The 24,767-nt window shown below is 32.0% G+C and overlaps 1 protein-coding gene across 1 annotated transcript in view; it reads right to left on the bottom strand.

Annotated features, from left to right (window-relative positions):
• LOC123668645 (dendritic arbor reduction protein 1-like) overlaps positions 1–24,767 on the bottom strand; it is a 67,456-nt gene that overhangs the window by 1,546 nt on the left and 41,143 nt on the right. The window contains exons 3-4 of the mRNA XM_045602358.1: positions 740–1,177; positions 290–394 (exon numbers count right to left, since the gene is read on the bottom strand). Of these exons, the coding sequence (XP_045458314.1) occupies positions 290–394; positions 740–1,177 (543 nt within the window). The remainder of the gene's footprint in view (positions 1–289; positions 395–739; positions 1,178–24,767) is intronic.

Here is a 24,767-nt window from a genome sequence, read left to right as displayed (position 1 = left end):
TAATTAATTTTAATTAGATTTATTCTGTTTCATAGATTCGTTTTCATCAGTAATTTTCGATTTCATCATTTCATATTTTTTTGATACTATGGTTTACGTTCCTTATCGTGTATCAAATATTTAAACTTATTTTAACAAACTATTCATTAGATCAATCAATATACATAATATATAAAATCTAGCAGAGACATTAAGCGAATTTATCATACATTAAATCTTTTATATTTATATATGGCTAATTCGATTATTTCAAACACATTTACACATTGATTTCAATTTAATAACATACCTGGGGATGATGATGGGTTTGAGGAACAGGATGCGGAGGGGCATGGGGTGCCCGGAGTAGTGGTGGTGGATGATAAGGCGGCGGGGGTGTGCGCCGTGGTCCACCCTGAAAATATAATTAAATCTGGCATGTAAGATATTACTTTATTGGCCTACTAAATTATAAATTCGTGGTAGAATATTTGTGCAAGGACAAAAAACTATAGCTAATAATATAATATAAACTAAATCATATTATATATAAAATTGCAATATTTATCAATTATTTTCTTACCCGGAATTTTTAATCATTTCTTTAAACTACTCCACCTCTTTTATTTTTCTTCATAGTCGTGATGAGTTAGTATATTCGCATAAAAAACACAGTCGCTTGCAAAAGATGGTACCATCAAATATTCGCTAGCGATCGCAAAGCATTAACGCCACAACTAGTCTGTTTAGTTAAAATTACCTGCATTGAATTTCCAGGACTACCCTGATCAGAACCGGGTGGTGTTAATGGAGACATATAGACAAGTCTCGATGGATATTTCGAAAAGGATGTTGCCGGCTGTTGTATTGGCTGATGTTGGTGAGGTTGCGGGTGTGCGTATGTAGGTGGCGCACAAATCCTCTCCGTCTTGATCTCCAACGGACTGAGTAGGGGTGTAGCGCATTCTTCGAGGAGTGCGTCGTCGGCTTCGAGCTTAACATGAGTAGCCCCAAGCGGAGCCAGCATATTCGCATTCTCTGGGTCAATGTTTCTGATTGAAGAGGCGATGTCCTCCCAGAGGGCAGGGCGAAGGAAGGCATCATCACGCGAAGTTGTCCCGCCATCGAAAAGGTCCATGTGGGCGGGCGCAAGCGAAGCGCCCTCTTGCTTGTACAGCAGCGACTCCAGCTCAGATGTCTGCAATATTAGATACAAAGATGCTTGACAAATTATTTTCAGTTTTTTTTATATTCTCAGATATTTTACTACTTTTATTTTCAAAATTTTAACAAGTAAGTATTGTTGTACAGTATTCCTTTGATATTTCAAATGTTAGCCAAAATTTAAATAAGTTGAATGTTTGTACTTTTTGTAACATTATACATTATGATTTATTCTAAGAAGTTCCTCAAGAAATTTATAATACAAATCCTTTGATCGCAAAGACCAATGCCACGAGGGAGCGTATTTTAAATGGGCAGCTTTGGATTTTAAGTATGATCCTGAGGCAGAGATCGTTAACAAAGATATTATTCTGATTGAAAGTCTGTGGTGATTCTTCCGATCTCTAAGCCCTATCTATATTGGCAGTGTAATATTTATTTATGATTTTAATTATATTATTTTTAATATCAGTATCTTACCATTGTTTTTAAAATATACATATAATTGTTACAGAATCAGAAATCAGTAATTATTAAAACATTGTGATAAATTTGTTACTCAAGAAAAGCAAGAAAAATACATTTTGGTATTTAATCTTATATATACAATTCTCGTGTCACAATGTTAGTTACCACACTCCTCTGAAACGGCTGGACCGATTTTTATAAAATTTTGTATGTATAATCGAGTTTGTCTGAAAAATAATGTTTGTGGGGTCAGCTAGTCTATATATAAAATGAATGCCTGTTTCCCTTGGTCACGCCGTCACGTGTGAACGGCTGGAACGATTTCACTAATTTTTTTTGTTGAGTTTGTTATTGTCAGAAGAAGGTTCTAATGAAAGCAAAAAATAACAAAATTGCGCGGAAATTTAAAAAATTTAAGAACACTTTACCACAGCATAAAATTATAGCTAAGCTGAGTGCTTTGGAAAGTATAAACCTTTTTAAATGTTTGTTGTATGACGTTTAATAGGATTGAGAGAATGTGTGCTGCAAATATCGTCAAAAGGGATGTAAAAATATTTTTATTTGATTTTTTTTTATTAATTTTACTTATTCCAATTCAGTATTCATAGTTAAGACAGGGCAACGTCTGTCGGATCAGCTACTTAAATATCTACAGTTATCTGATGTGTATAAATACACCACTTTCAACATTCCAACATTAACATCGATTGGATATCAATTTTTGTTAAACTCCAATAGCAATACTACTTTTATAAGACAAATTAAAACGGCTAAGACATATCGGAGAAATTATGGTACAATAATGGCTCATGCTCAATTTCTCTGCGCAGTGTGGACAGAGCCAGCGCCCATTAGCATACAATGTAGTGCGCCCACGTGAAGACGCAGGTGACGAGCAACCCGCGTCTTACGAATAGCTTTTATAAACTGCCATCTTCGTATGTGGCTTTCATTAACTCCAAACTATATTCTATTGTATACACAAAAATGTTTTACATCTTGCTCCGGCTTTATATTATTTTAAAAATCTTTTTTGTAGTATTATAAAACTAGAGTTTCAAAATACCTACATGCAATAAACCTTGCTAAATAAGTAAAAGTAATAATAAAATATTTAGAGAAAAAGATTAAGAAAACTTTAATAAACTCTCAAATTATCATTAAACAGCGTGAACAAATAAAATTAACAACTAAAGCGTCACATAATGCCGTTCAATTTTAAACGATTATTTGGCAAATATCAGCTCAACCTGCTTAGACTCAACTGAGATAACCCTTTGCGCAGTGGAACCTCCTTCGTACTGAGGTGTCGCAAGCGTGCCGGACCGCGCAAATTCCTTCTTTGACCTTTGCGGATCGAAGCGATTGCGCCAACGTCTCCTCCACCAGGCTAGACAAGCTTAGGCAATTGCAACATAGATTAGATATGTTACAGATCGCTCTTTGTAACACTGGCTTTGATAAGTACGAGCTCTTTTTAAAATGACTTAATGTTCTATCATTAAAATATTTACCATTATTTTGTCGGTGATTTATAAAAGAAAATAATTTGTTCTACAGCTAAGCAAAAAAGAAATATAAGACTTTTCAAATTGGAAACAGATTTAAGCATATGTATTCTTTTCTAAAGATCTTGTCACCATTTTGCTACAAAAAGTAATCTCAAATCTGTCACTAAGTCCGTCATGATTTTTTTTTATCTTTGGATGATGATAATATAAATGTGTATGAATATATGTGTATGAATATAGTATGTATGTATAATTTTATATTCTATTGTAATTTATTCTAATTTATATAACAATTATTTGTACACTTCTTAACCGCTTTTCTGTGCTCTGTCCTTATACCCAAATGTTGTCGTGAAGAAATCGCTCTTTTAGCGGTAAGACCGCCTTTGTACATCTTCCTCTGATTATACTACTTTTGTTTTTTGGTGTACAATAAAGAATATTATCGACTATGCCCGTGTTGGACGAACAGTAGTTTGAGAAGTAGTATCGTAGTAGCTATTATTTATTGGTTAAAAATACCTTAATTACACATTTTTTACATTCGAATACATTTTTGTTATAAAACTGTATTATAATAAATTGTCGTTATAATAGCGACGATTAAATTTGTTAGTGAAAAATACTGGTGCCTTTTTATAATTACTACTATTGACTAATACACTACGGAAACTTAGTTGGCTTTCTTTTAATAATAGGATTTTTAAAATATATTGTGGGATATGATAAATTAGTCCAAGAATATAATGAGTTGTAACTATGTTTAAGAAGCTAGCTGTGACCGCGACTTCGTCCGCGTGGAATTAAAAAAATATATTAATCAGTTCGCAGAGTTACAAAAAAAAAATCTAAAATAATAGTAACCTATGTTACTCCTTATTATATCAGATATCTACCAGTGAAAGTCCCATCAATATCGGTCCAGCCGTTTCAGAGATTAGCCTTAACAAACAGATGGACAGACAGAAAAAAATTGTAAAAAATGTTATTTTGGTATATGTACCGTGTATAAATCCATATAGTAAAAAGCGGTTATTTTAATATTACAAACAGACACTCCAATTTTATAACCACTTTTTTAATTTTTAAATACGAGTCAATAAATTTACCGAAGTAGGTGTGTTGCTCGTGGTCGCAACTTCGATGATCGCTCATGCAAATGTTGGTTTTGGCTTAAGATGTTTCTATTTTTTGAGTGTGGTGACCGTTACTAATTACCATTTATATAATATATATATTGTTTTTACATGGAATTTTAGTTGAAAACAAGGTTTTAATTTTTTTTTCAATTGCCTCTCCTTGTCTAAATGTATATTTTATAGAAATGTAAATTTTAGAAAAAGGTAAAGGATTGCGTTTCCTTTACACTTTCACATAGTTCACGTTTAAGTAAAATCAGAGAAATATCGGGTTGTGTAAAATGAAAGAACCAGCCAAAAAAAAAACAAATATTAAGTTTTTTAAATGTTCTTGTATATTGTTTTTGTTACAAAATATTGAAGTCATTGAGAAGATATCTCTAATTCAAGGTAAACATGAAGTGAAAACGAATTATAAGTATCTTGTGTGAGCACGAGCGCACGATTCCAAAGATTTAAAAAAATCATATTTATAGAATTTTCGGAGAAAACCTTAGATATTTGGACTCCAAGAGTAATAATATGTGAACCAGGTTTTTTAGAAAGATAGTTAAATAAGAGGAAGAGGAGATTGAAGGAGTGAGCAACGAGTTTTCATGATTTTTTGAAAAAGGAAAAAGGACTTATAGTACAGAAGTGAGGGAAACGAACTGCCAGAAGTAATTATATTTCTAATAATTGGGGTAGTATAGAATATGGGATTACTATAATTTCAAAAAAAATCTTAGCCAAACAATTACGCTAAGGCGAAACTTTTAAGATCGGAACACATTAATGGTATAACTAGAATATTATTTAAAAACCCTTATAAAGCAGTAATAAATTTTGAAAAAAAAAAGAATGCGCAAATAAATCAATTGTATACGAAAAGTTGTTAAATTTAGGATATAAAATTTACCATGGCGATGAAATGACTTACTTATATGGAATTATCAAGCAGGTAGACATGAAGGAGGTAGATAAAGAAATGATTCACTATTTGAAATCGAATTGAATATGAAATTATCACAACAAGGAGACTTAAACGTTTGAACGATAAAGGGGATTGGGTTAAATCACAAACAATTCGTTAGACTTTTAAAAGTTCTATTGTTCCCTCATACATTTCGGTTGCAAATTCAAAGTCGAGAAGTACATCTCTCAACAACGCAAGGACATTCGATTAATAAATATATTGTGACAATATGAATGAATCAAAAAATGTTTCTGAAATGTGTATATGTCAAAAAATTATGCATCAAAAAGACATTTTGCGTGATCTCGCTCCTGATTACGTTTCTAGTAAAACACCTGAATATTTTTCAACACAGCTTTAGATAAGCTATTCTTGTAGAAATTTAAATTATATTAAAAAGAGAGACACGAGCAATGGAATTACATATTCAATGATATTTCATTTACGAGTACCTGGTAAAAAAACATTAATTTAAAAATGTTAACATTATTTTTAAAATGTTTGGGACTTTGGTTAGATAAATCGATAGGCTAGAAAAACATATTAATGAGACAGTTCTAAAGGTTCAAAAAAACCTCTTAGGGTCCAACCAGAATATTTCATCATTACAGCCACTACAGTCCACTGCTGGACATAGGCATCCACAACTTTACGCCAAAAATAACGTGAACTCATGTGTTTTGCCCATAGTCACCACGCTGGGCAGGCGGGTTGGTGACCGCAGTACTGGCTTTGTCGCACTGAAGACGCTGCTGCCCGTTTTCGGCCTGTGTATTTCAAAGCCAGCAGTTGGATGGTTATCCCACCACCGGTCGGCTTTTTAAGTTCCAAGGTGGTAGCGGAACTGTGTTATCTCTTAGTCGCCTCTTACGACACCCACGGGAAGAGAGGGGGTGGCTATATTCTTTAGTACCGTAGCCACACAGTACCCAAAATATTTACGACAAATTTATTTAATACTGATCAGAAGTCGAAGAAATTAGATAAAGTACAAGTCATGATGACATGAGATGACATGATCGGCACATTTACTAGCTGTTGGCGTAATTTGTAGTGGCCCTGCGTTCTGTTCCGCGGGTCGCAGGTTCGATTCCCACCTGCGGCTGGGCGTAATATTTGTATTTATATATGTTATATTTATATATGTATTACTGCTATGTAAATTCCTCAAAATAAAGTCGGATATTACCCATAAAACAAGCATTACGTTGCTTACCTTAGGAACGACCGTGTGTGTATGTTATAGAATACCATTTTTTATTTATTTTTTATTTTATGTAATGAGAAATAATTATGTTTGCAGGCAAACGAAAAAAAAACCGACTTCAATTACATCGACAAGTAATATAACGTGGATCGACGAAAAAATTGTCAAGTAACTACGCGTTAACAAAGATTACTCAAAAAGTAGTTATCAGATCTCGATAAAATTTAAATGTGACCACATGATAAACATCAGCTTTTGATTAAATTAAAAATTATCAAAATCGGTACACCCAGTAAAAAGTTATGCGGATTTTCGAGAGTTTCCCTCGATTTCTCTGGGATCCCATCATCAAATCCTGGTTTCCCTATCATGGTACAAAACTAGGGATATCTCCTTTATAACAAAAAAAGATCTATCAAAATTGGTACATCCAGTAAAAAGTTGTGTAGTATAATACAACGTAGTTCGACAAAAAAAAGCGTCAAGTAAAAACGCATTATTAGATATAACTCGGAAAGTAGAAGTAGAAGTAGTTGTTAGATCTTAAATAAATTTAAATGGGACCAATTGACACACACCACCTTTTGATTAAAAAAAATTGTCGAAATCGGTCCACACGGTCAAAAGTTATGATGTAACATACATAAAAAAATACAGTCGAATTGAGAACCTCCTCCTTTTTTGGAAGTCGGTTAAAAACTCAGACACATTTTCAATTCCGAAACACAGAACAGCAGGCTTACTCTTGACTTCAATCCCAATCTCACAAAAACACGAATTCAATACAGTTCCAGTTCCAATCTGTAATATTTTGGTACTCTTGACCAAATCGAGCTTTCAATTGAATTGAAATTGAAATCGAATTGACGATCGGTTTCTGGTGTACCCATTATAATAAAAAATAATAAGAAAATAAAATTTAATTCATGAAAATTTATGTTTTTTAAATTATAATGTGTCTCCAATAATTAATTATTATCTTTTATATTGTAATTCCTTAAATTAAACCTAAAACTGATTTTTTTAAGCATAAAAACGGAAGATATATTATACATTCTGCGTAATGTGTGTTGTTGTTAAAAAGAAGCTCATGGCTGACGCAATTTTGAGACTTCTAAATTTCAAATTATCTCAATTACGCATTTTCTTAATTTAATATTTATAATTAACTTATCTTCTTTCTTTATTTACTTCTGTAATAATTTCTGCAATTTTACCAGTGTTAAGCTTAAATTAGTGAATACAAAAGTTTATTAATATAGTTAAAACAAAACATATTAGAGACTTAAATACTGTGATTTTTATTTAAATATTAGAAACATAAATACTGTGATTTTTATTTAAATATTAGAAACATAAATACTGTGATTTATATTTAAATATTAGAGATATAAATACTGTGATTTATATTTAAAAATTGCTACCTTAGGTTAAAAGAGGATAAAAGACTAATTATTACGTAATTAGTTTTATTTTAATAAATACTGTGATTGTGATACACAATCGAACACTAAAAAGTTAACTTTATTGAAACGAGTAAATTCGATCCCAAACACGATTTCCAAGTCGATAGTCAACGTCAAAATATTGTCAAGAGTGCAAAAAATGTATAAGATCGAGAAATCCCAATTTCTATTAGTTACATAAAATTCCACTGTAATTGAGTCAAATCGTGCGCTAGTGTAGTGTTCAAGAGTACCGATTGACAAGTTCTCGATCCCAATCCTAAATTTCAAATAGGATCGAGTTTCAAGAGTAAGCCTGCAGATGTGAGCGTATTCTATAACATATTTACATACCTGAACTGAGAAATAGCCTATAATTTGTTTAGATTAATTTAGAATAATTGATTTCTATATATTTTTATGAAATTGTTCGTTATTTAATTTTAAGTTTTTGTTAATGTTATATAACAGGGCTGATATATGAATTTTAGTGTAAAAGTCCTTTAAAAAATAAAGAAATAAAAAAAGTCTATTGTAAACAAAAAACTGCCAGCTTCTAATGTCTTCTTCTTGTTTTAATGTAATAGTTAGTCTTTATACGCCACACACGAAAACAATTTTCTCTCAATTTTATACGATGCATTACGTTATCTTGGAATAAAAAAATCAACTTCTATGCTTGACAACTTTGTGTTATTTTTAATTGGAAAATAATTGCGTTTGCTGCAAAGGAAACACCGACTTCAATTACATCGAACAGTAATACAACGTTAGTTAGAAGAGGAAACAGTCAAGTAAATACGCATTATTAGAGATAACTCAAAGATTCCTCATCAGAGCTCAAACATATTTAAATAGTATGACTACCATTTTTCGATTCAAAAAATAATCATCGAAATCGGTCCACCCAGTCAAAAGATCTGTTAATACACAAAAATAAAGTCGAATTGAGCATCTCCTCCTTTTTTGAAGTCGGTTAACAAACAATATTTATAAAATTGTTACATATTAACATATTCAATGACCAGAAAGATTTCACAAATTAAACAAACATTTTTAAGCAGATAGAATACAATTAGATAAGCAACAAAATAACATAATTATAAGCAAAGTTTCCAATATCGTAAATAATTATGTTAGCTTTTAATATGATATGTTGCTGATATATCTCAACTTAGATGAAGTACAGCGTGTAATAGAGTGTATTTAATCCTTGATTGAATTTTAGCAAAAACACTTAAACAGTGAGAACTACGAAGTATTCACATTGGGCATGTGGTCATGGGATGTCATTACAAGGGTTGTTGGAGATTTATTTACTACTCACATTGAACGTGAGAAGATCCTAATAGAATTTAATTAGAATTATTTTATAGCAATAAAGAATATAGCCATCCCCTCTCTCCCCGTGGGTGTCGTATGAAGCGATTAAGGAATATATGACTTTTATATACACAAGTATACAACATTTGCTTTATTTTTAATGAAATGGGTAATAAACAAAACGGTTTGCAACTTTAAATTTACACTTTATAGGACTTGTCATAGTAATCGCAAGAGTGGTTCTCCAGTTTTAGTTCCCGATATAAACAAAACTTCAACCTGTGTGGCTACGGCAGTAAGGAATATAGCCACCCCCTCTCTTCCCGAGGCTGTCGTAAGAGGCGACTAAGGGATAACACAGTTCCACTACCACCTTGGAACTTAAAAAGCCGACCGATGACGGGATAACCATCCAACCACTGGCTTTGAAATACACAGGTCAAAGACGGGTAGCAGCGTCTTTAGTGCGACAAAGCCAGCCCTGCAGTCACCAACCCGCCTGCCCAGCGTGGTGACTATGGGCAACACACATGAGTTCACGCCATTTTTTGGCGCGAACTTGCGGAGGTCTATGTCCAACAGTTGACTGTGATAGGCTGAAGTAATGTAAGTTAGACAGAAGTTTGACAGAATTTTGACAACACGTTATTACCATCATTATCTATATATTAATACGTGAAGCAAAAACTTTGTACCCCTTTTTACGAAAATTGCGCGGACGGAGGAGTATGCAATTTCGCACAATTATAGTTTATACAGAGGAGTGCAGAATGCTAATATTTTTTTGAAATTATGCATAAAGATACATTAAATCAATAAAAAAAAAACATTACACACACTATCATGTGTTTGAGACATACGCATACTATCTTGTTTTGATTGTCAAAATCTGTACTAATTAAAAAAAAAAAATTAAAAAGGTTCTTTATTCTCATATCATACATTTTTTTAGTTTTATTTAATTAAAATTTTTAAATATGGTCGAATTTCGACCTCTGGGCGACCACTAGTTTAAATTAATATGCTAAGGTTAAAATGTTTGTAATAGTACCTATGCTGCGCGGTTTCACTCGCAGTTATTTGAGAAAAAAAACGTAATAAAATATTATATAGAATGGATTGTCCAACACATTTTTTTTTTAATTCGAATCAGTATTTTCGAGATTAGCGCGATCAAACAAACAAACAGTCTCTTCAGATTCTTAATATTAATATAGTACAGATAAACGCCATGACCTTATTTTTATACAATGTCAATGTTTCCAGAAAATTATAACCTGGGGATCTTTAAGTCGCGAGTGAATAGGTTACTTCTAGGTAAGCGTGCTCCATCTTAGTCCGCATTGTCACTTATCATCAGGTGAAATAGTGGTCAAACGCAAGCCTATCATTGTATCAAAAAAAAAAATACAATCTGAATTCAAATAATATGAGATAAAAACGTAAATAATAAATAATATAGTAAATAATTTTGTTTAGAACGTAATAACGTACATCAAATGAAAATGAATGTATAGAAAAGGACAAACATTTCTACCACATAAAACATAATGCGATAGATCATTTTGATAATGATTAATTACCCAGAATACTAAAATATGTGTCGATTTGAGCTTAATTGGGCACGTTCGGTAATATCGTTATCATCAGCCCCCTACCTCAGTCGCCTGCATATATTTACAACACTCTTTGTCTTAAGATTGACCATGATCCATTTATGATTTGTCAGGTTGTTTTTTCACATTATGAGGGGTGGGGAAGGACAATTTTTTGGCTATTAACATCATAGCATTATCCGGTAAGTGACCCGAGTTTTATAATAAGTGGACCGTGTCTCGAAACAAAATTAAAGCGGGGAATTATTTCTATCCTCAAATTTTTTTATTTATAATTAAACTAATTTAAGACGAAATTATTTAAATATTTACTGTTGTTTAATATCGTTTGATCTGGAGATAATTTTGTGTGCTAGAATTTTGTTTTACTTATGTTTGTCAAGATTTCTAAGACTAGAGTTTACGGCAATTACTGAGAGCAGTGAAAGCAATAGTATACATGGTTTCAGTTTTTAATTATAGGCTATTTACATCTTGTTATGATCCTATTTGTATATCGAGAATTACATCATGATCCTGTATCCTATAGTTATATCATTAAGTATTTGTGTCCTTTTGATGCCACGTTCACGTAAGAAATTAAATTCACAATGTTATCCCGTTACGGCATTGTTTGAACAGCACGATGGCTCGTGCCGACGCTCCATTTCCATAATTCACCTGGACACCCACGCTAACTCATTCTTCAATACACGTTGCATTTGTGGTCTTACATTTTGTATCTAAGTACAAAGTCGCAAAGTTTAATTTACAAACGAAATTTTTAATGCGGTTTTAACATATTGAACTTCCTCGGAGGTAATCTATATTTAGTATTATAACTATATAATATAGTAATATTATAATAGGTTATATAATAGGTGTACTATAACGATATTACATAATGAGAGCATAGTTTATTTTAATATTACATACCTGTATTCTAAGATGTGTCAACCTATCTGTAACTAGATACTTATCACTATGATAGAAAGTAATAAAACTCATAACATTAGCGTACATCCATCAATAATGTGCTCGTTTATTTGAACTTAAATTTAATAATAATAATAATAACCTATCGTAGTATCTGCCAACGGCTTGATCTCGGTTAGCCTCTCTTACCATCTGAGGCAACTGGAGATTCGGGATGGTTCACTCGCAGCCAGGATCCCAGGCCTCGACTAGGATTGTCCGTCGGTTTCTCAACCTACAGCCCTTATTACCGGCCGTTTGATCTCCCTGTTGGAGCGTAATCCTCCACCCGCTTATATTTATATATGAAAGTATATGTAAATTTATTATATTATATGTATATATTATATATTAAATGGGTGGAGTGATATCCAGAATAATAATAATAATGACTTATTTTCCATCACAAACATGTTGATACAATGATACGTTATCTTATTAATGATATAACTATTATACAAAATTTAACAACTCGATTGGCGAAGGACTGGTGCTCAAAAATGGTATAGAATACCTGCATAAGTCACCAGCAGCCCCAGAGTTAGGAATACGTAATCATGTACAGAACTGGGTCAAATGGAGAGAGGCCTCGTAGATAAGCTTATTTTACTAATATATGGTACGTGTCAACAAAGCGCCCATTAGGTCCATAAGAAAATGAGGAAAAAAGATATAAACAGATGAAAAAAAAAATTAATGAGTGAGAATATTTACTTTTTTTGTAAACAGTAAAAGTAAAATTATAACGAAAAAGGAAAGAATTATTCAAATGTAGAGTAAGGCGGGCGGCGGTGGTCAGGGCGGGCGTCGATCGATAACAAACGCCGCCCACTAGAAGTGGGGCCTTCGACCTATGAAAATACATCTCATAGATGTTCCAAATACGTATAAATCAGGTTTCGTTATTCACGTACAAAAAAAAAAAACAAGAATAATAATAATTTAGCAAAGAAGTATTTGAAGTATGAGTTATAGAGTCATTCAACATTTAAAAAAAATCTTTATATCTAAAAATTTAATAACAAATGCAAAAAGTTTCAAAGATTTTTTTAAAAGCCCAGTCCTTTTTCGTTATAAAAACAACAGGATTAAGGATTTCATTTTGGATAGAATACCATATATTCCATAGTTTATAGGTCATTTCAAGAGAAAATTAAATGTGGTGAACTTATGTGAATAAAATACATAATACTCTGCTATGATAACACAAAAAAAAACTCATAAAATAGGTCGAAATAATAATCGATTATAATAAAAATAATGTTAAATGAAGCACAACGCAAACATGTCTGACTAATAAAATAATTTCCACATTAAGTCCCCTGACGCAGCTATATGGTAGAGCAAAAGACTGTAATTCGAGTAATGTTTGCTTTTCCCATAATTTTTGGTAAACGATGGGTTGAGGGTGGGAAGTATAAGGAATGAAAAAATGAATGGACAGAATTTCACGTTTATATATTTGTTTTATTGAACTTTCGTTTTAAACACATTATGAAATAATTGATAAAACAGGTAAAATAGTGTATTAGAACACAAACAGTATTATGAAGTAGTTATAGCAGTATTGTTTTTTGCGAAGTTTTAATTGCTGTAGAGAAAAAGCAGGCTTTTGCAATATTATCTGTCATGTATTTACATAATATTTTCAAAGCTGCAGTGAGCGCTCCCAAAGCGTCAGTTAGCGACCGACAGTAAAGCACGCGAACAATTACGAAACAATCCATTCGATGCTATGTATCTGTATATCCATACTAGATAGCATCCATGACTATATAATAATACTAGCTGACCCCGCAAACGTTTCTTTGCCATATATGTTATTAACCCGCTTAATCCCCCCCCCCACTTATAACTTAGGGGTATGAAAAATAGATGTTGGCCGATTCTCAGACTTACCCGATATGCCCACAAAATTTTATTAAAATCGGTCGAGCCGTTTCGGAGGAGTTCAATGTTTAACACCAGGACACGAGAATTTTATATATTAGAGATTTTTACAAAAATTATTGTTATTTTTTAATGAAATGCCCTTTTTTATTTATCTTAAATAAAAAAATAAAATAAAAAAAGCCTTTTATTTCTTGCTTTCTCATATTACAATCTTAATAACAATGTGCATGCAAAATTATTCACAAATTCAAAAAAAGTTTAAAAAAAGTAAAAAAGTAAACAAAAAAAAAAAATAAGAAAATATCAGTTAAGTACCTAAACACAACTTGATATGGTTAAATAAATGGTAAATTTAGAATATAAATATTAGTATATATTGTTTTAGTTTATTAGATCATAGTTGTTCATTCAAATAGTAGTCATTCTGAATCTCGGAAAAAGCTCCAACGATTTTCATGAAATTTAGTGTGCAGGGAATTTCGGGGGAGATAAATAAATCTAGCTAGGATTTATTTTTAGGAAATGTCGTTTTATCCCAGTTTTTAGACAATGAAAAAATATCGTTAGAATACGAAGGTAAATTTCGCAACTGTCAGTAAAGTTGTAATAGTTTAGGTGGGAAATCGGCCGGTCGGGATCAACCAAGACCAGAGGATCATGGTTCAAATCCCCATGTCCCTGATCAATAGTTTTTTTTTCGCTTTTTTTTTCTAATTGCACTCGTTATTTTTATTTAAATAGGCAGTTCTTATTTTTTATTATTATGTCAGTAAAATCGAAAAATATTATTCATATTTTATCATTATTATTTTTTAATTATTTTTATTCTTGACTTTTTATATTTATTTATATGAAAAAAATATTATTCATATTTTATAAATATGTAATTCTATTTAAATATAATTTCCGAAAAAAAAAATACGATTTATTAGAGCGCCTATAAGTTTTTGAGAAGCAGTTACTCTCAATCTTGTAATTGTGTAATTTGTATCAATTTTTAATTTATCGTCATTTTTTATTTTATTTTATACATTACCATTCTTACACATCGTGCTTTAATTCATTATTAATAATTGTGTTTGTAGGCAAACGAAAAGAAAACCGACTTCAATTATATCGTAAGTAACACAACGTAGGTAACGAAAAAATAGTCAAGAAATACGCATAATCAAAGATTACTCCAAAAGTTGTAATCAGATCTCGATGATATGTGACCACATGATAAACATCGGCTTTCGATTAAGTTAAAAATCATCAAAATCGGTATACCCAGTAAAAAGTTATACGGATTTTCGAGAGTTTCCCTTGGTTTCTCTGGGATCCTATCATCAGATCCTGGTTTGCCTATCATGGTACCACACCAGAGATATCTCCTGTCCAACAAAAAAAAATTATCAAAATCTTTTCATAAACGTGTGTATATATATATATATATATATATATATATATATATATATATATATATATATATATATATATATATATATATATATATATATATATACACAACGTATATATACACACGTTTATGAAAAGATTTTATTATAATATATATATATATATATATACGGTAACCTCCTCCTTTTTTGAATTCGGTTAAAAAAGACTTCATCCAAACCGGCACCGAATCATTTTAACTCTCTCTTCTACTAATCCTTCACGATTTACTAAAAATACCGAGCTGAGCTCGGTCACCCAGGTACTTAATGAGATAAAACTGTCAGGTCATTTGCCAGTTATGTTTTAAAAATCCTACGAATACCTACGATTGTAATTCAAAAAAAGCACATTTAAGCAATATTTATAATACATGAATATTTCATAATAAGCCAAGAATAGAAAAACATATATATGGTGTGACTATAAAAAAAAAAAAAATTGTTCAGTTCTCAGAGTTACAAAATAAGTCGCTTCAGCCTGTAATATCCCACTACTAGGTATAGGCCTCTTTCCCCATGTACGAGAAGGATCAGACCTTAATCCACCACGCTGCTCCAATGCGGGTTGGCTGATATATTCCCTACTATGAGTAACGATCGCTATCAGGTGTACATGATAACAACAGAGACCGACGCCTTAACTTGCTCTCCGAGGCACGGTGGAGAGACCCACATGGACTGCACAAACACCCAGACCACGTCAAACACCTGTATGGCCAATACAAATATGTCATGTGTGGGGATCGAACCCGCAACCAGCAGCGCAACAGGTACAATCCATGGCTGTAACCGTTAAGCCAACACGGCGCCTACAAACAATAAATACATTTCTAAAATAAATGTAGCTTAAGTTACTCCTTATAATCTTAGCTATCTGCCAATGAAAGTACCGTCAAAATCGGTCCAGTCGTTTTAGAGATTAGCCGGAACAAACAGACAGACAGACAGACACAAAAGTTGCAAAAGATGTTATTTTGGTACCGTGTATACATCCATATGCATTTAGTAAAAGGGGATTATTTTAATATTACAAACAAACACTCCAATTTTATTTATTTGTATATATATATATGTTTATATATTACAAAGAGACACTCCAATTTTATTTATTTGTATTGATTATACTTAGCAAATTATTGTATTAAAAACATTAATGAAATAAATACCATCATACAATACACTACAGTCGCGATAGGGTTATCGTATCCACGATCAGATCCTGTAATAAAGAAGGAAGCGGGACTTTCCGACGATAGAAGCATAAAGATAACCCGGCACTAAACTTGACATAACTCGCGCATCACTGATTACTCATCAGCTTTCAACATTTTACCAAGATTGTTTTGCTGAGACACCTGACTCACCGACTATGATATAGCCAGGCAATATTGTTCTCTTACAACATTAAAGTAAAACCTTTTGACAAAAATATTTAAGATATAAAAAAAAAAAACTAAGGTTACTACAGATATATGTATATATCACCTTCTAAAACACAGAGTTTTAGTAAATATTAATCTAACACTATCATTGAATAAACTTTATTTTAAACTTATCGAATAATACGATTATCTATCGATACAAACTTATTGAAAAAATCACAAATTACTGATAGTAAGATTTCACAAAAATCTTTTTTTAGTAATCTGTTCATAAATGTTCATGTCGCATTTGTTAGATTATTTTGGTCTGCGATTTATGTGCTGAATCGAAATTATTGAAGAGCTACAGGCCGTCAATTTCCGACCAATCAGAATATAAGTAAAATTTAACAAGTAAATAAAAACTTACTTTACAGTATCGAACTAAAGTAAATCTAACGGAATTATGCATAATAATTTAACCATAATGCAAATTTATTGAGGTTTTTGTCATATTGTTACGGTTCTTTTCCATCACTATTTGTAATAAAAATGTACTCGAATAATTAATATCAACATACCATAGTAAACATTTAACGCCATAAACAAATCACCGCATAAATATTCATGGGTCATCCCCTTGCGTCGGAGGGATGCAATACGTATAGCGTTACCTTAATAATAAAAACATATTAGCCGCATTGCATGTCTGTCTTTTCGTGACCGGGCAGTTTTACACCTGGCCGAATGGGGAGGAGGGTGGTTGGGCAGATAGAGAGGTGGGCAGGGGAGCTGCGGTTTATAGGAATAATGGGTACGAGAGGGCAGTGGGGGGCAAAGGCACCGTTTGTCAGCGGTCAGCTATTAATGAATGCGCCCATAATGTTTATTGTACCCGCTGAGCAGTTTTTGGGTAATGCTTGTAACTCATCGTTTTATAAATTAACTGTCATGACAATCTGCTATTTGTTTCTGAGGTAATGAAAATTTGTTACGCGTAATATTAAGAAAGAATAAATTTAAGTTTAATGAAACAACAATGGTTTAAAAACATTTAAATTTTAGTTCTCACTCTTCTCTGAATTTTCAGGATAACATGCACTGTTGTCTTATTATTTTACGCAATTTTTTTTTCTGTTTATGCAAAATTTAAAATTTAAAATTTTTTACTCTTTATTTTAATTTAAGATAGTTACTTTTAAGTAAAAAATATATATAATATATATAATAAAATAATATAATATATATAATAAAATAATAAAACTGTGTCAAGAACTCAAGATACACTAATAAAAGGGTACAAGATAAATAAGTAATCAAAATAATAAAATACTTACTTAATACTTAATACGTTTCAGCCTGTAATATCCCACTGCTGGGCATAGGCCTCTTTTCCACTGTAGGAGAAGGATCAGAACTTAATCCACCACGCTGCCCAATGTGGGTTGGCGCCTGGCGGATATACTACTTATTGTGTTGTTTTATTTTTTATACGAAATTATCTTTGGATAATAATTTAATATATGTTTTCTTCACCAATATTTTATTGTCATTATAAGTTCATACGGAAATAGGATCAAACCAAAGCGACCCGGTGTCACGAGGTCACAATTATAACGTGTTACACGTTTATACTCTCATGAATCCCTTTTATTATAATAATAAAATTATTTGAAGACCAGGGTCGCGTGTACGCCACGTGTCGATTTGCCCCTCGTTTGACCATAGCCTCATTAGATCATCGTGATGATACAAACCCCTTGTAGGGAAAAATTAACTTTTTAGTTTGGTGGCCTCATTGTTGTGAATATATTGTATTGTGCAAGGGCGTGATTTATTTTAGACGCACAATCGTGTTTTTAAAATATGTTTGTCACCTCTAAGGAGATGTTATGATTACACTACGAATATACAAAAAAAAAAACCATAATTTATAAGTCAAGATTTTTTTCTGATACCTTTCTACATTATTTGACATGCAAACAAAATAATTGTTAAAAATCCATAATTATTTTTTCCTAAATATTTTATGATTTTTATTACGACAACAATCAATTAGCAACCAAAGACACGGAGCGTTAGCAATCTGGCGAGAAGGGGGTTTTGGTAGCGCTAATTAGCTAATGGACGTTAGGTACCACCCTCCGCCGCACTGCTCTGTAATGGATTGTGGCACGCTTGCCGTCGGGACTATCTCGGATTTCGTTCTTGTCATTGAAAACAGGAACATTTTAATAAAAATGCTGTTTCGTAGTCGTTAGTCATATTTTCTTGCAGAGAATCATACCTAGTGAAAATATTTAATTTCAATTCACTTTGAAAACCTATGTTCTAAGTATTTCAATTGTAATTTCACTAGAATATATCAAATAAAGTCTATTTTATTTATTTTGTTTTACTTAAAATAATGTATATTACAAGTATAAAGCGAAACATGAAAAGTTAGTTAGGTATTAGGTTATTACTTTTTCTTGTTCAATTGGGTTATATGTTTTATGAAATTATACGCTTAGTTACTTCCGGTAATCCCTGTAAACTACAAGACCGATAGAAATTGTGCGAATTATTAAATAATTTATATAGGATAATTAAGGAAAAAAGTAATAATAATTGACGAAAAAAGTGTATAAGACGAATGTGGATGGAAGGATTGGAAGGGGTAGACCTAGGCGGACGTTCCGAGACCAAATAAGGTACGTCTTGAAAAAAGGCCAGGTCAAGAGTACCCTAAACCGAAGAGCATGTATGAAGGGAATAATGAAAGTGGACGAAGCGAAAGAAGTACGTAAGGATCGTAGCAAGTGGAAAGAAGTGGTCTCTGCCTACCCCTACGGGAAAGAGGCGTGATTATATGTTTGTATGTATGTATGTAATAATTGAGAATTATATTAATGTTTGATAAGTTATTATAATAAGGGTAAGAATTTAATAAGTAATAAGTAGTAAAGAGTTTTATTATTTTATTAAAAAAATTAAATTTTTTAATTGAGACAGACACAAAAATAAATTGTTTTGTACCGATGATTGCAAATACCATATTCATGAAGATATCGAGATTCTGGATAAACCCGCGCAAATAAATAGCAAATTTCTTTATATACCTATAGGCATTTTTACGACTAATTCACATAATTTTAATCACGGTCAAAATTATAACTTTTTAGTTAATAGTATAAATTCAAATTTTTTTCTAATTATTTATTATAAATTGGGGCAAAATTTTTAGGACTAGTAGAATAAAATGTATGGTACATATGACAATTAATGCGCTTGTATTTAATTGTACGTGTATATAATGTAACTTGAATGTGAAAAATGTTAAGTTTTCTCTTTTAAGTTGTTACGACTTCTTGGAAAGAACAAAACAATAAAAGTCTTTTTATGGCCGCTAAAGACCGTTTAATCAATTTTACTACCTAAACTCATCATCGGCTGTATCTTTTGTTTAAGACGGTATGTACGTCCGATACCTACACGTTAAAACAATTTCAAATTATTATGCTGTAAGAATACTTTCATAATCGCTTAAACACAAGATTAATCTATAAATATAATAAGATTGTAACCAGCCGATGTGCGAGCATGAGATTAAAGGTAAATCAAATTGTAGTTCTATAAGAAAGAGCATTAAAAATCAGAATAATTGTTCTTAGTTTTTTTAACAAACTTTAAAAAAAGGAGGAGGTTACTCAATTCGACCGTATATAATATACGGTGTAGACCGTATATATACGGTCGAATTGAGTATCTTATATATAAAATTCTCTTGTCACAATGTTAGTTAAAATACTCCTCCGAAACGACTGGACTGATTTTCATGAAATTTTGTGTGAATATCGGGTAGGTCTGAGAATCGGCCAACATCTATTTTCATACCCCTAAGTCATAAGGGGGTCCCCCCTTAAGGGGGTTACTAACATATATAGCAAAACAACGTTTGCGGGGTCAGCTAGTATATATCTATTATTTTTTAATGTATGTATTGTTATGTGACTTGAAATTATGTAACAATAGATTTGACGCCTGTATATTAATTTAATATCAAACAGACAATAATCTTAAATACGAATACTTCTTAATAATTGAGGCGTCAGTTTTATAGAGGAGTGCAATAAAAAACGCATAACTTGTCCAGCGTAATTGAATAGTCCGTGGGGTTGTGGAGGCAGCAACGGCTTTGGGGATTGATGTTTTTAGCTTATAACGTTATGATCGATTTTAGCTTGACATATGACGTTAAACGTTCAGGAAATGGAGAAAATATTATGATAGCATATTGTTCATCACGTCGTGATGAAATAGTGTTATTACGTAGTCATATAGGATATTTAACATTGGAATTATTTTATTGACATCTTTTATATTATACTACTGTTCTGATATTAAGCTAACGGGCTAGTATACTGATCAGTTGTAATGCGATCAATGTTTTTCGTACTTTATACGCCGTTTAGTTGTCGTTCAAGATGCAACTTTATTTGTATCATATCCTATATGGGAATATAAAAGCCAGATCTATAATTTGAATGCGTTCATAATACAGAATACTTTCAGATATCTGAATACTTTCAGATTTAATCTACATAAATAGCGTTAAATGTTTAACGTTTTATACCTTTGTAGTTATGTTATTTTCTTGGCTCGTAGATTATTTGAAGGCAATAAAAATCATTGTAATAACCGATAGATATCTAAATTTTGAACAGGGGTTATATATATAGAAAGATTAGACCTTATTTGTACGGTATAGGTATGAATATAATATATAATGATAGTGTTAGATGTTGGCCGATTCTCAGACGTACCTGATACGCACACAAAATTTTATAAAAATCTGTCCAGCCGTTTTGGAGCAGTATTTTAACTAACATTGTGACACGAGAATTATATATATATATATATTGTGACACGAGAATTACAGTAGAGTGATATATTTAATCATAAGTACATATAATATATATGCATTAGACATAGATACAGAGACGTAAGTTTTCTACAGTGTTTCCATGTCTTCAATAAATGAGGCTTGTTTGTTTTCATTACATAATGCACTTTACTTATGTCCTGTTAAGCCTAACACAAAAAAGAAAAACAGTTTGTCTATTTAACCGCCTTCCAAAAAAAGAGGTGATTCTCACTACCAGTTTTTTATGAATGATACTTCAGAATTTTGGACTGGGTGGATCGATTTCGATGATTTTTTTTAAATTGAAACGTGGCGCGTGTCATCCGACACGTACTTTTCGAGCTATATATAATTACGTATTATATTAATACGTATTTACTTGATTATTTTCTCGTCAACCTAGCTTGTATTATACCGTATAACTTTTGATTGATTCTTGTTTTAATCGAAAGTTGATACTTCTAGAAGAAGACTTCTAGTCCCATTTAAATTTGATCGAGATCTGATAACTACTTTGTAAGTAATCTTTGCTCCCGCCTTCGCACGGGTATTTAACGAAAATTTCAAAATTAAAACTTATAATACACACACATATAAACCCTTCTATTTGCGTCAGATTATTAAAAAATAAAATTATTAAGAAACGGCCTGTACCTCAATGACGCCTAAATCGCATAAAAGGCTAGCAGAGGGTGAGCGGCGACAACGCAACTTTTTTTCTAATACTTATATTTTTAAACTCGTGATATCTTTCGAATGGGATATACGAATTGAATAACTCAATTTTTTTATAAATATAATTAAAACAGTCTTGAATATAAAGTATTTTATTTTGATAAAGATTAATACTAAGATACAAATAAAGAGCCTTTTCTAGCAGCTAGCTAGAAAATAATAGAATACTTATTGTGGCATAACTATAATAGTAGACATGCGCATTTGTGATACTTTTTGTAAATTTGATGTGTTCTGCAAAGTCGTGATACTTTATTTAATTCTATCGTCAATAATTTTCGCAGAGTACGCGATGTAAGGAATATTTTCGGTAATTTTTTACACCTTGGGTTATATTGTAGAAGTCTTAGTAAGGGTTTCTATTTTTTTAGATATAATATAGCCCATGTCACCCGCAGATAGTGTAGCTTCCCAACAGTGAAAGATTTTTTCAAATCGGTTCAGTAGTTTTGGAGCTTATGCAAACAAGCAAACAATCAAATTTTTCCTCTTTATAATATTAGTACAGGTAATGCATATTTACTTGACTATGTAGGACACCTACATTTAATTACTAGTCGATGTAATTGGAGTCGGTTTTTTTTTCGCTTGCGAGCAAATACAATTATTGTTAAAAGCATTGTTTAGGGATACGTATAGCCTTCCTCCCTGTATTAATAAATTGTTACGTAATTGTTGATTTATAGTACGATCACACATATAAAAGTTGAAAACTGAACTCTTCGGTCCTACTAAATATCATTGTATATTTGAAGTCGATACTTTAACCATATGGTACTTTACCTGTGAAATGTTTTTTATTCTTGTGCATGATTTGTATATACAAAGAGAATAAGTATAATATAAATGAGTGAGATTTAATACAATAATAAAACACTTCTTTAGTTAATTTAAAACCTGATGTCGTAATGTCTTAAATGAAATCCTATAAATGTTGAATTTTTTTTAACATCATTTATTATCATAACTTTATAAGTTAGATTCCACGTAGGCTTTTATAGTACAGTTGATTTATGTAAAATTATTATTCATAGCAATACATAGTTACATTTTCCAAGTATTCGTCCAATCACGGCTCGGGGCGGGCTATTGGGGTAAGGGTGGAGTGACACATCAATAAATGCGCGCGCATGCTTTTAGTCTTATTTAATTTCCATACAATGTCGATGTGAGTTCTGTACAGTCCTATTGTTATTTACTTCAATTCAAAGATATATTAGCAAGGTATACTCCAATTTTAATACATTAACTCGTATCAGGGTTTATTTTCCTTTTTTACTTCCTTTCAAGCCCTAACAAATTGGTTTGGATTTAAAAAAAAAGTGGATACAATTTGAAACGATTATATCACAACCGTAGCACCACACGCTCGGTGGTTTGTGAGTCCGAGTCCTGCTCAGAATGTTGCCTATGTACAAATATTTCTTTCTGGGTGTGATAACTATCCTTGTGAGTCCCCTCCGTGCACCGGAGAGAACGTTAAGCAGTCGGTCCCGGTTGTTAACATATACACCTGATATTGAAAATTTATATTATTATATTTATTGACTGACAATATTTTGTAGGTGGGAAACCACTAGTAGTAATTAGACCAGGAACTGTGAACGCCAACGATCAACAGTTTTCAAAGTGTTTCACTCGTTGCGTTTTAAGTTCCGCGATTCATTGAGCTATGGCAGTTGTTCCGGTTCTTTTATACGCACTTCTTTATTATTTTTTAGTTATAAAAGTACAGACTTTGAGCAGAAGTTCTATGTACAGCATGGTATATGGGTATAAATACTTAAATACTTCTTGAAAACTAGCACTATTACTTCATCATCGTCATCATCGCTGCACATATGTAGGTCTTCCCAACTCATATGTTTTGCCCATAGTCTCCACACTTGGCAAGCGGTTTGGTGACCACAGGGCTGGCGTTATCGCACCGAAGACGCTGCTGCCCGTCTTCGGCCTGTGTTTATGAAAGCCAGCAGTTTGATAGTAATCCCAACATCGGTCGGCATTTTAAGTTCCAAGGCGGTAGTGGAACTGTTATCCCAGAGTCGCCTCTTACGACACCCACGGGAAGAGAAGGGGTGGCTATATTCTTTAATGTCGTAACCACACAGCATAAGCGTACGTAGAAAACTAACGCTATGGGAATGATTAAAATAATTTTAAGTAGATTATTAGTAATCAAAAAGTGTTTGATTTAATAATTGACCATTTTTCTAACAATTTCAAGTATGCTAGGTAGGTACAATAAAGAGAAACGACAGTTTAGAGTATTATTACTTAAGAAATCGAATGATAAAATAGTACAATTGAAAGAAGGATGTACTTTAAACTTACTGAATTTCCACAAATGGGTTTTGTACTTTGAAGACTTTTCCTATTTAGGTGATCACTTAATCTGGGATTTGAGGACATTTTAGTGATAACAATGATAGCGTAGCATAAACACATAAAACGAAATTTAGAATAAAAAAAAATCAAAAACTTTGTTCGAATGTATTTGGTGCTGGAACACGTAGGGTATCAATTATGATAATTATTACTTAACCGATAAAATCATAAAAAAATATGTTTTGCAATGTTGTTCGTTTATAATCGGTTTATTGTATGTATGAATGAGTACGAGAAGGAATGTGGCGCACGCGCCTCTCACACATGAAACGCGAACACAT

Source organism: Melitaea cinxia, chromosome Z (genome assembly GCF_905220565.1).
Source record: "Melitaea cinxia chromosome Z, ilMelCinx1.1, whole genome shotgun sequence".
NCBI classification, from domain to species: Eukaryota; Metazoa; Arthropoda; class Insecta; order Lepidoptera; family Nymphalidae; genus Melitaea; species Melitaea cinxia.
The sequence above is the reverse complement of the archived record's forward strand: the minus strand, read 5'-3'. Positions and strand labels throughout refer to the sequence as shown.